The following is a 14,074-nucleotide window of genomic DNA, read 5'->3' on the forward strand; positions in this document are numbered from 1 at the left end:
ATATCTTAGTTTTAGCACGTAATTATTTTTAGAGACATTATACCTATAAGTAGGTATTATTTTAATGTCTGTAAATCCACATATTTAAGTAAATTCTTCACGTCAATCAAACAGTAACAAGTGTTTTTCAGATAGCATGGGTACGGTGACAGCCTCTATGACGTTCATAATACGTACTATTATCGCGGCAAACTTGCAAGAGTGAAACGAACTTTCACCGTACCATCCTGCATGACTGTAGGTACAAACAACCATATAAATACTATTACTAACAATTTTATACCATTTTGTGCAGTTAAGTACTTCTGTGCAATACAGGTGGTAGGTGAAGATAATTAAAAATTACATAATTTCAATAAATACTTATACGTAGAAACATGGAAAAATATATTATGAACAATAAATTAAAGTTTGAGAAGGTAAGCTTTGTGAACTTATTTTATTTTCAGTTAAACTACTTAAGTGCATTACAAAAATAAATAGTTAACGTATTATAGTTAAATTATAACCTGTCTGTCTGACTTTTTCAGTTTTCACGGCAAACTCGCTGAACCGATTTTGATGAATTTTGATTTACAAATAACTGAGACATGTAAAATGTATAATAATAATATATATTTATATTTTTTTTAAATACAACTGACTTTATAAGCACAAACGTACGCAGAAAACTAAAAACCAATAATAGCATCACAATTTTCTACCTATACTATAGCCGTTCTTGAGGAATACTGTTTACTAACAAACAAATTAAAAATGAGGGTATAAATCACTAGTCATTTCACACCTAATAATAATTATAATTAACTGTTTCTAAAATTAATGAAAATAAATTTGATTAATAAGCTTAGAACAATTAGTTAGGGTTAATAAAATTTTGAATAATATTTTATAAAGAAACCATACATAATTTAAAATAAAGTTATGAATAACATGCATTTTCTACCTTCATTTTGAATTTCTTTGTTGGTAAAGTCTTTACTCTTCAAGAAAGGCTGTAGTATAGGTACTGAACGGGTTTGTGTTTTGTGTCTTGATGAAATTATGAAATGATGACACTGAAAAACGATTTTTCAAAATCAAACCACTAAGTATAAAGTTATAGGTACGTGTTTATACTTAAAAATAATATACCTACGCGTAAAATTGAGAACCGTCTCCGTTTTATCGTAGGTAAAAAAATACAAATATAAAATGGGTGAAATAAAGTGGGATTAGTAAACATTTATTTTTTGCTTCTTCACACAATAGTTATTTCTCCAACAAGTGAGCAAAGTTTGAATTTGTACGTCGAGTGCCGAGTTTGAATCCCGAACAAGCGAAGGATTCTATAATTGAATCACGAGCGTAGCGAGTGATTCTAGGTTAGAATCCTGAGCGTAATGTGGGATTCAAAGGCACAAGAGACAATTAATACTTTGCTCTCATGTGATATAGACAACTTTTCAGATCAATAGCGAAAAAATACACGATGTGTAATCATAAGCTTTTAGGTATTTTTCTCTCAACTTTGCCGGTAAAAAGTTCAATTCGCTGTCAATTACTTGTTGTTTTCTTCTGTTTCAAGTTATTACGTAATTAGCTTACCTAACAACATGTTATAGTGACCATATCAATATTAAAAATCTTAAACCAGTAATTATTATAGAATATTTTTATTTCACTGAGTGAGCAAACACGATTTTTCTTCACTAGTTCCGTAGAGCAAGCATCATTTTTGAGTTAAAGAGGTGAAAATTGTTTTTTCAGGAGATCCTTGCACCATATACGTATCTAAACCAGAAAGAGGGAAAGAAGATACGAGTGAAGATAGCTAACGCCTTCAACCACTGGCTGAAGTTGAGCGATGAGAAGCTTCGCGAGATTGTTGAATCCGTCGTCATGATTTACAATGCAAGCCTGCTGTAAGTTGATTCTCATATGGCTGTAAGTTGATTATCTTATGGCTGTAAGTTGATTATTATATGGCTGTAAGTTGATTCTCTTATGGCTGTAAGTTGATTATTATATGGATGTAAGTTGATTATTATATGGCTGTAAGTTAATTCTCATATGGCTGTAAGTTGATTCCCATATGGCTGTAAGTTGATTCTCATATGGTCTCTCTGGCAATGCTGGTAGCTGTACTTCTAAACAGCGACGCACTGGGTTAGATCGCTAGCTCGCGTCAGATTACAATTTTAAATTTTGTTTATTGGTTCAGGCCTGATGGCCCATTCACTATTTTGGTGTTTATTAACAACCTATTAAAAGTAAACATCAAAGTATGTTTCAAATTATGTTCACAGTAATACATTGACTATCGATAGAATGTGAAATGTAATGGCGATAAAAAAAGTGGTGGGTAGGTTGGAGGTAGGGTTGAAGTAGCTTGGGGGTAGCGTGGGGGTAGGGTGGAGGTAGGTTGGGGGTACGGTAGGGCTAGGGTAGGGGCAGGGTAGGGATTTTGTAGGGGCTGGGTAGGGGGATAGGGTAGGGACATTTTTAGTGAAATTTATTTTTTACATATATTATTTTAAATAACCATCATAAATATTATTTAAACAATATAAGTAATTTCAAATAATATCAAAAAAACAAACTTAACAAAAATTATAAAAATCTGATGATGAGTGTAAACAAACATATTTAAGGGCTAACTTGTCATAGATAATAAAAAGCTAAACTCTTTGCATAATAGCTCAACGGTAAAGGGGTCGGACTTATACTGAGGGGCCGTTGATCGATCCCCGCCCGCATGATTATTGTCGTTCCCACTCTTAACACAGTCTTTTTTGATTAGCTTTCCAACTAATCGGAAAAGACTGTGTTAAGGGTGGAAATGGGAGAATAAGTCATATTTATTTAAAAGATTCTTTAAAAATCCCAGTGATCTAGACATTACTGGCTAAAATATTGCATTTTGATGAATTGAAGGTTGGACGATATTCTAGACAGCACGAATCTGAGAAGGGGCATACCGTCAGCCCATCGTGTGTATGGAATACCGCTCACGCTTAACACAACGCTGCATGTCCTCTTCTTGGTGTTGAACCGATTTGTGGAGTTACATCCTGAGGTAAGCGTACAAACAAACTGAAAACTAACTAACTGTACTAGCGGTTGCCTGCGCCTCCGCGTGAATTTCTATTTTATCCCACAGAAACCATGAATTTTTTCAGGATGAAATGTAGCTCCAACGTCCCATTTATTGCCATTTAGTAACCAAATTCATCTAAATCAATTGAAGACGAAAGTCTTCGAGAAGTACGCGTTGCTAGTGCTGAATAATTTATACAAATAAAGTGCTTAAGATCCGATACTTGTCGCTAACTATGGGCCTTATTAGAAGGCTCAAGTCACTCAGCGGGCGGTGGAGCGAGCTATGCTTGGAACTTCTCTGTGTGATTGAATCAGAAATGAGGAGATCTGCAGAAGAACTAAAGTCACTGACATAGCTCAATAGCACAATGGGCAGGCCAAATATTACGAAGAGCCGATGGACGTTGGGGTCACAAGGTGCTGGAATGAGTAGTGTTGATTGACCCCCAACTAGATGGATCGAAGACATCAAGTTGTCCGGTTTTTCATTGTTATTTATTATTGTTTTAGGCAGCAGAAATATATGGGACAGAAATCCTGGATGGACTGCGCGGGCAAGGTGCAGATTTGTATTGGCGGGACACCTTCCATTGTCCCACCGTACAGGACTATAACAAAATGGCCCAACAGAGTAAATTTCCGTCTTATATACTTTCTAATTTAAACACATTATAATAGCCGATGTCCCGCGGTTTCACCTTCCCGTGAGAATACGGAAATAAAAATAAAGCCTATGACACAAATAACATGGTAACAGAATTTTTATAATTGCTTCAGTAGATCCAGAGATTACCCCTATAATATCACAAACTTTATCTCTTTTATTAACCGACTTCAAAAAGGAGGAGGTTCTCAATTCGGTCGGTATTTTTTTTTTTTTTTTTTTTTTTATGTATGTACACCGATTACTCAAAGACGCCTGGACCGATTTCAAAAATTCTTTTTTTGTTTGAAACGGTATAGTCCCCATTTGGTCCCATTGCCATCATGACAAGATCTGATGATGGAATCCTGGAGAAATTAAGGGGAACTTTCGAAAATTATATGGGTGTCTAGTGTGTTCGTGAACTTTTCCTTTAAGAAATACAAAATTATGAAGGTTTAAAATCGATCTGATGATGGAGTCATAAAACAGACGAGGAAACTCCTTGGCGATTTACAGCAGTTACCTTGTGTTTGGGCTTGATTAATTTGTCTTAATGAGAACTTTCCAGGAGAGATAGGTTGTGACTGTCATTTAGGGGTTTGGTGAGGAAGACCAAGGACAATTAAGGGAACTCCTTAACAGTTAACAGTAACTACCTTGTGTTTGGCCTTGATTAATTCGTATTGCTGAGAACTTTCTACCTAGATGAGTTGAGTCTCTAATTAGGGGTCTGATGATGATGACCAAGGTCAATGAAGGGAACCCCTTGACGGTTTACGGTAGCTACCTTGTGCTTGGGCTTGATTAATTTGTATTGCTGAGAATTTTGTACCAAGATGGGTTGTGACTGTCATTAGGGGTCTGATGTATTCGTTTGAGATGAAATTTTACACTAAAAATTGAAAAATAATAAAAATTTTAATAAAAAATACAACCGACTTCAAATCCTAAAAACGTACCCACTAAACTAAAAAGCGAAAAATAACATCATAATATGTTCTACCTGCTGATCAGTATGAAGTCGGTGCTAAGCCGGTGTTGCCTTAATTCAAGCCATTTCTGACAGGACCACATGAAACAACATTGTCTGCAAAATCTAAATCTATAAGATATGCTCACATGGCTTGAATTAATACATCACCGGCTTAGCACCGCCTTCATTCTGATCAGCAGGTAGAACATATTATGATGTTATTTTTCGCTTTTTAGTTTAGTGGGTACGTTTTTAGGATTTGAAGTCGGTTGTATTTTTTATTAAAATTTTTATTATATAGAATATGATCAACTTCTAACAATTTATTTAATAAAATAAAAATCAACCAGCAAAATTTGTGACCTTTCCATGAAAGAAAAAAAAGAAAATGTTTTGTATCATATTTGATACAGTTATACGAACATTCATGTATCACATGTGATACATCCTGAAGTTACTTTTTGAGTACTTATTCTTATATATAATTTATTTGTATACAAAACTATCAACGTCACAAAAAAATGAAACGTCACGTGAAGGTGAATATACGGTTGGACAGTCAAAATGTTAATGATCTTTGTTATGTTTTTCAGAAACTGGTCGTATGTTCACTCTGGGCTTGCGTCTGTGCCAGCTGTTCAGTGATAACAAAACCGACATGTGCTCGTTGGCTCTGCAGCTCGGTCTGTACTTCCAGATCAGAGACGACTACTGCAACCTACAGAAGCCAGAGGTAAGTACGGCTCACCCACTGGCACATGAGTTTTTGGACTTGGGCCTACTGGAAAGGGCATCCAAAAATGATGTTAGAAAAAAAGGGGTAGATAGGTTAATAAGTCACATTCGATGCTTACAACTGGCACACAAATATTTACTATTAAACTACTCGTATGCTGTCTATTCTCTAAAAGTGGAATTAATAGACGTTGTAGGGGAAACCCCAAGGGATCATTCAGCCACTGAATGTCGAATGTAACCCCGTATTTTTTTGACAATTTGCCACTCAGCGGGTGAATGATCCCCTGGAGGTGCTCCTACAACGTCTATGAATTCCACTGTAACTTTGAGTAACTGTAGTGGATATACACGAAAATTAACATCTATAGCTACTGTTAGTGATTCTTGTGCCTCGTAAAATTATCAAAATTCGTTAAAAAATTACAAATTTATAAGGTACCTAACTAACATTAAAAAATACGCATCAAATCGAGACCTTTCCTTCTTTCTAAAAATTATTAATTAAGGATGTGATTAAGTTCTTTCTAATATGAATAGAAAAGGTGCACAATTTTCCGTCATACACGAATTCTTGAATTATTAGAAATACCTGTACATTAATCGATATAAATAAAACTGTATCAGTATTCCCGATATATTATGAATTGTAAATAAAAAAAAACATCGATTACAATATAAATATTTTTAATTCAGCAGAACCACGGGGACTTTACACCCTACTTCTACTCCTACTCCTACTACCACTATTTACTCCGTATTGAGGGACTACGGCTAAGGGACCACGGGGATTAAGCCAAATAACGTTTAACACAAATAACTTTCTAGTGGTAAAAGAATTTACAAAATCGGTTCCGTAGATTCCGAGATTAGCCACTACAATACCACAAACTTTTAATAATATGAGTATGGAATCAAATTCGATTAGTTCGTTTATACCGACTACCCTCGTTGTTTACTCTTTGTTAGTTATAATGAAAGTTAAACTTATTTACAACAACTTTAGTTATTTTTCTTGATGAGTCACGTTGCTCCTTACAGGCTCTTGAAGAATGGCCGACTGAAGACAACAAAAAGGTAATCTATAATGAAAAGTAATTTATTATTGTGACGATTTTTAAGATTTTCATTTCAAATTTTCAATAACCATACATTGTCTAAAATCCGATGGTTTTGTGTATAATTAAAATAAATAATGATTTTTGACTTATTTTATTAAGACGAAAGTCTTTCGAATCAAGGGAAACCTGGTGATTACCTAGAACAACAGGGATGATGACAGGTTTTTAAATTAAATTAAATATAAATTATAAGTATGCAAATAGTAGGTTCGAATCCGGCCCGGATTGCAGAACCTCTAACTTTTCAGCTATCACCGTTCCCGGAGAATAAAATGGTAACTGCCATTACACGTTATTAATATATCTGCTCAATTTTTTCGATATATTTATGCAGTTATTAAAGAAGTTACTAAATAGTCACTGGCATAAAGGTGCGAGAATAAAATGGTAATATAATATTACCATAATGCATTCCTACTTTTTAGTACGGTAAACAGCCATACTATTGTCTTCTGGTACTTACAATTTAAGACTCGATTATGTTAAAATCCTTTTTATTCTCGTTCAAAATCTTCAGGTCGGTGCGCGTAATTCATCATCACTTGCATTTACTGTTTTTAACCTACAGATAAAAACGGTAAGTAGGTAAGCAAATGCAGAGTAACAGTAGGTAAGTGCAGAGTACAATATTGGATTCCGGTTAGACTGTACGGCGAATAATATGGTAATGGACATTATAATATGAAATTGGAAATACAATGATGATTTATTTTCGGTAAGATTTTTTTTTAATTTATGGCTTTATTAATTATATTTAGGCTTTAGTAAATTAAGCTTAACAAAAGCTATAAAAATTAGCTTTCATTCGAGCTTTCTCACTTTTATCTAAGTCCACTTTGTCAAAATCGCCAAAATTCGGTTTTTGCAATTACAATTTTATTCTCTGGGAACGGCGTTATGTGCATTTTAAGAAATTAAATATCACGTGTCTCAAACGGTGAATTAAAAACATGGTGAGGAAACCTGCATATGTGCCTGAAAATTTTCTTTGCTCTCTACGTGTGTGAAGTCTGCTAATCCAGACTATTGGCCTAACCCCTCTATTCTGAGAGGATAGCAGTGAGAGTGAGTAAAAAGTTGCAAGTGTGTTAATGTTCATACATAAAAAAAATATACACATCAAATTGTTAACCTTCTCGTCGTTTTTCGTCAGTTGAAAACTGTACACAATAGAACATTATATTCTAAACTGGCCACACTAAAGGCAATTTTATCACAAAAGGCTACTAAATGTTATCATAAACAGTAAAACAAAATGTCATCTGACGTTAATTCAACAACAGTCACATTTCAACATTTTTCAGAACATGAAAAATGTTGAAATTCTAATTTTTACGCAAATTTTTAACGACTGCTATACAACACAAATCTTTGAATAAAATTCTTTTGGTATTTTAATTAAATTGTTATATAAGTAGGCTTATACTCGTATGTTCGAAAAGCCTGGGACAAATTTTAATAATGTCCGTTTCATGAGAAAATTACTATAATAACTACTGAGATTACTTAATTATTTTACAAGCATCCCGACAAAAAAAGTTAATATTCACTTTATTTACCCGGTTATCATCCCCATTCGCGGGCATCCGCGCAGTGTATACCAATAGCTTGGCAACTTTCGTAACACTCCCGATACGGATCGGGCCGGGGGGCTTGTAGCGATGAATGAAAAACCCACGATTGACACGCCTTACTTCCGCGCACGAATGTTTTCACACCCACGCAGTCTTTCCCATCGACGCCAGACTATACCTACCTTAATGTACCGAAATGTTAAATGTTAATTTGTTGTTCTTTAAGGCAGTGAAGGTAGATTCCTTTTGTGAGGACCTGACGGAGGGCAAGTACACATTGGCAATCATACACGCAATGAGCACGCCACATGGAGAAGAGGTGTTGAGTATCCTTTCAAATGAAAATCTTTAATTTTCCTGGTGAACTGCGTACAATTACGTTGGTTTTTTAACGAGAATGACTACTAACGGCCAGTTTCTTCAAGTAACAGTCAAAGTAACGTCATAAATCAAAAGTGACGGTCTTATTCACTGAAAAATAAAGTCTTCTTCACTACTTACTACTTTTACCGTTACTTTAGCTTTACATGAAGAAACTGGCTGTAAGTGAGGCTAAAGTACACTATTGTGAAGAATTACATAGCAATACTTAAGCGTGTCAGATATTGAAAGTTTCATGTCTCAACCATGGACCTATTATCCCAACATGTTTTTAGTACCTATGTAATATACAGGGTGTCCCATAATTTATGGATAAAACGCAAATACACCACCTAATTATCTAAAACTGAATTGAATAGTTTTGAAAAAATCCTTAGCGTGTCCAAATTATATTTATTTTCGGATTTTTCAAAATTGTCTACCTTGAATCAGTTTTTTTAATGCTTGTGAGTTGTTTCATCTTGATGAGACGCTCAACTTTTTATGTACGAAAACTCTTGATTCTGGTAGCTAACCAGGTAATACAAATTTCTGAGATAATCTACCTACCACACAATATAGAGAAAACGTAGAAGAACATGCTATTTAGTACAATAGCATATATACAATAGAAAGAAAGATAATCTTCCCATATAGAATGCATTTTAGTAAATTACTGAATCCTAAGTATTTTTTTTTCTGTAATTTAATCCTGAACTGTGCAAAGATATTCTTCGACAAAGAACTGAAGACATCGAGCTGAAGAAGTACTGCGTGGCTCTGCTGGAGAAGTCAGGCAGCTTGGCGTACGTGCGTAGTGTTCTGGAGGACCTTAATCGAAGTATTAGAGCTGAGGTAGGTTTTATGTAATAGATGTTGCGGTAGTTTACATAATGTTCCCGTGGCTCAGTCACCATGCGGCGAGTAAGTTTTAGTCGCTTGAAGTCCGACATAACATTCTTGCCTCCCCGTGGCAAGAAGGTATATATGAGGATTTCCCCATGTTAAAAAAAAGGTTTTATGTAATAGATGACTTCTTTCATGTTATTTTATGTAATTTAAATAATTTGTATTGAATACAATATTATGCAGTTTGAATATACAGGGTGTCCCGTAAATATTACGACATACTTTACAAGGCGATAGTAAGGTCATACTAAGTTATAGAAATTAAGATCTACAAAAATAACGCAATTCTGTTAGCCGAAATTTTGCGGTTTTTTAGTTATATTGATTTTTGTACAAAATACATAAATCCCAACCTTCAGTCACAGTAAAGATATTACAAGCAGTATAATAACTCGGCCGTATTTTTGAAATAAATACCTACAGCCGCGCGGTACGTAAACATGTCATAGGGCTGCCCGCATGCAGCAATTTAATTACATTTGCTAACTTTGTGTTTCCACTTAGTTTTGTGATTGTAAATAAACTTTTTTTATATAAACAAATAAAATACTTTGTAAATTGTAGTAAAATGGGAAGTGATAAATAAAAATGCGTGTTTTTTGATTGGTTGATTTAATTAAGGCTGATACTACGTCAATGATCTTGAAGGATTGGTCGTATTCTTAAACATATTTATTTCGGTGATGCCATCTAGGTATTACCTCCACACTACGTGAACAAATAAAAAAAAAGATAAATACCTTCATGAAATTGTAGTGATTTAAAATAGATAATGAAACAATGAACAAACGCACTAATTGTCCCTACGATACGATAGTTCCCCTAGATTTCTCTAGGATGCCATTATCAGATCCTGACATGAAAAAAATGGGAGTAACCTGAAAGAATACTCATCCAAACAAAAAAGAAACGGTTTACAAATGACGGAAATATCGCTGTAAATACGATACGATTCTTTTTGGAAGTCGGTTAAAATTCTTGTCACCAATGCCAAGCTGAGCAAAAGTTTTATGAGCTTGCACATTAAAGTGCATAAAATCCGCCATTTTGATTTTTTAAGAACTAAGTTACCCAGTGACACTCGGCCTATCTAGACGAGTCTAATGACATATCATTTATCAGTATGTGTGCTTGGCAAATTTGTTCGTAACACTCCCGAAGGTCGGCGCGGTCCGGGAGGGGGGTAACGATGCCCAGCGCGTACGACTTCACACCCGCGCAGTCCTTTCCTCCCGTCGCCCGCATACAACAACAAGTCATAACATTCAAACACATACTCCTCCTTTGGGCTTCGCCGCAGTCGGGTAACAAAACACAAATGATCCGAGCACAGTCACACAATACATTGTACAAGCAGTCGAGGTTTTAATACAAGCTTATCGTACCTACTGTATCGTGATTCATGAACCGCGTATAGCTACATATTTCAATCGTGTCAATCACTTTCCTTTACTCTATTCACTTTATTTACTAATCCAGATACCTACCTTTATTCTGGAGATAAAAGGAAATACCTTATCCATTAAAAAATACAAGATTATGTACCTACCTACTAATAAGTAAATTTATTTTAAAGTTAACCTTTCAGAGTTTCCAGGTAACTTAAAAAAAAGTTATCTCTGGATGGGATAATTTTGAATTCATGCATCCAAAAACGGCACAGTATTTCCTACTGGTCATAATTAAAAAAATCTAATACTATTAATACACTTTACTCTGTTAATACACCGTGCGTTCGTTCGTCACCGCGGCACAGTCGCGACTGTCTTCACCCTACGATCACCCCATGTTCAAGGAGCGTAGGTATAGCTCGCGTTTCGACCTCTAGTATGAAGTCCAACTACTGGTTGTAATATCTTTTCTGTGCTTCAGTGCAGTTGAGTTATACCATGTGCTGAAAAATTACTTAAGCGTCGATTTTATACTTGGTTGGTATTTTTAAGTTAAACGATTATTTTTGGTCACATTGAAAAAAAATTACTAGGCAAAGTTGTACACCTAACTCAAAAACATGCTCATTTAATAAGGATTCCAAAGATGTCCAAAAAAGTCGCGAAATTTAAATCAGAAGGGGGTGAAGCTATGGTTGAAACCTTGTATATGTTTCGTATGTCCTTGATTAAAATTGGTATGTGTACTACCCGAAAATTATTAAAAATACTGTCATTCATGATTTTTCAAAATTCTACCCATTAAGGGGTTTTGTTGAAAATAAACCGTTTATGGTTTGAGTTATACTTTTGTAATAATTAGTGACCATAATACGGAAAAGGTAATCACATTGCCTATGACATTTATAAAAGTAAAGCAAAGGCTAAGGTTTTCATATTTGTATTTTTCAGGTGGCTCGTCTCGGTGGGAATCCGCAAATGGAGGCAGTGCTAGACGAGATGGAGTCTTGGAAAAATTGAAGAAAAAACGTTATAATAATTTATTGAGCTATTAATATAAAGTATAATTTGTATCATGTATTTTTAAATTTGCACAAAAATAAAATAGTATCTGATTTTATCATAATCAAGTCTTGAATTTTGAGTGAGTATCAGAAAACAATCGTATGGCTGTATACCGTACTAAGAAGTAGAAAAATACATTATGCTTATATTATATTAATATACACCGTGCTACCGGCCGCGTCTATAATCCGCCGCGACATGTATGTATCCATTACGAGAAACTCTATAGTAATATTAAAAATAAGCTGAAGCACATTCACACGCTATCGAAAAAAAAATTAAAATTGATGAAAAAACTTCAGAACATCCTGTTTCATTCTGTTTGGAAAGAAGAAGTTAATGAACTTTAACCTAGTTTCAGAAATTTTGTTGTTTAATACCTACATACCTACTATTTTTGATACACCTAGTCGGCGGCAGTGTCTTTACTAGGGCTGTTAATAAAATATCGATATATCAAAATATCGACATTATCACTTAATAGCGATAAGTATTCATTACTAATATTTTTATGGACGATATATCGATAGTTCGATATTGTAACTCCTTGAATTGTACTTTGGTTTTTTTTTTTTAATAACACTGATGGATAATAGACATTGGGTACATTATGTGGGATTTTGGTTTAAGACGAATAACGTAGCGCGGTGTATAGTCTCGTACCTTTATGCCAGTGACTATATCTTGGAATACCATTGTGATATTTTGTAATTTCGTAAATAACTGCATTAAAATTACGAATAAAATTGAGCAGGTGTTTTAATACCATTTAATAGTTAAATATTAATTTAATCAAACAATGTAATCAAATGTAAGCATGAATTTAATGTAACAGCGGTAGATTTTCCTTAATAAATAAATAAATAAAAAACACCTATAGATCCCAAAAATGAAATGATTCTATAACACACGTTTTTTTATTTATTTTATTCTTTACAAGTTAGCCCTTGACTACAATCTCACATGATGGTAAGTGATGACGCAGTCTAAGATGGAAGCGGGCTAACTTGTTAGGAGGAGGATGAAAATCCACACCCCTTTCGGTACACGGCATCGTACCGGAACGCTAAATCGTTTGGCGGTACGTCTTTGCCGGTAGGGTGGTAACTAGCCACGGCCGAAGCCGCCCACCAGCCAGACCTGGACAAATTAAGAAAATCTCAATCTGCCCAGCCAGGGACCGAACCCAGGACCTCCGTCTTGTAAATCCACCGCGCATACCACTGCGCCACGGAGGCCGTCAAATAACGTAATGGCAGTTACCATTTTATTCTCCGGGAACGGCGAATTAGAAAAATCTTTTACATCTTCCAAGTAAGCCTGCTTCATTACTTTAAACATCAGGTGAGATTGCAATCTAACTTGTCAAAGAATAAAAAAATAAAAATTTACCACAAAATGTCAAGTCCACCGCTTCTGGCGACGACACTCCATCTACTTTATCAACAAATTACGTGGCGTAGTCGCGGCCAAAGCAAAAGAATTTATTATCAAATCTGTTTATAAATATTTAAACAAGACCAATATTACCGATGTCCAAATACGTGGAAAGGGCAGAAACACAATTAATCTACCGAACAGTACCCAAATGACTAGACTTCTTAACCGGGGATTATTGATATATTTGCCAACTCTTTCCCCCCTCGAGGAGGAAAATAAATCCCTTAGGGCATGTAATAGTAATAGTAATAGTAAAACTTATTTACTCAGCTTAAGACTGGTACAGAAATAGTTTAAACTAAATTAACTTAAAATTAAGATATAACTAAAACACACGACTGCACTCCTGGGCAAATAGTGGCTCCCGATGTGCAGATTCTATGTTATTCTATTTAATTTATTCTCTATATAGTCTACCTAATACAGTTTATATATATATTACATATATATTTTTTTATCTCAACTGAAAAGGTCGCTGCCTCAGCATGGTGCTGCAGTGTTAGCAACTGCAGCGCTAATTTTCAGATTAACCTTGGTGGTGTCACGACTCGACAGGGAAACAGTTATAAAAGAGAAAAATAATATAAATAAATAGCAATACAGAAATAATATAAATGAAATTAATAAAAATAAAAAAATAATAAATATATTTAGATATATAATATATAATACAATCAAGAGTTATCCTTATTATTTATAAACTTTTACTTTATGCATATCTCCTAATTACACACAGTTATGTAAATTCGGATTATGAGTGTTCACGTCAATCTAGCAGT

The 14,074-nt window shown here is 34.6% G+C and overlaps 1 protein-coding gene across 1 annotated transcript; it reads left to right on the forward strand.

The window, feature by feature from the left end:
• Nucleotides 1-281: 281 nt before the first annotated feature.
• Nucleotides 282-12,882, forward strand: LOC112043500 (terpene synthase-like). The gene is made up of 9 exons (XM_052884757.1): nucleotides 282-419; nucleotides 1,750-1,904; nucleotides 2,917-3,058; nucleotides 3,592-3,712; nucleotides 5,294-5,433; nucleotides 6,477-6,512; nucleotides 8,357-8,456; nucleotides 9,218-9,345; nucleotides 11,742-12,882. Exons 1-9 carry the CDS (start codon nucleotides 378-380, stop codon nucleotides 11,808-11,810), a joined length of 933 nt encoding a protein of 310 aa, XP_052740717.1. The 5' UTR covers nucleotides 282-377; the 3' UTR covers nucleotides 11,811-12,882.
• Nucleotides 12,883-14,074: the final 1,192 nt, after the last annotated feature.

The sequence above is a fragment of the Bicyclus anynana genome, chromosome 12, assembly GCF_947172395.1.
Source record: "Bicyclus anynana chromosome 12, ilBicAnyn1.1, whole genome shotgun sequence".
Lineage (NCBI taxonomy): Eukaryota > Metazoa > Arthropoda > Insecta > Lepidoptera > Nymphalidae > Bicyclus > Bicyclus anynana.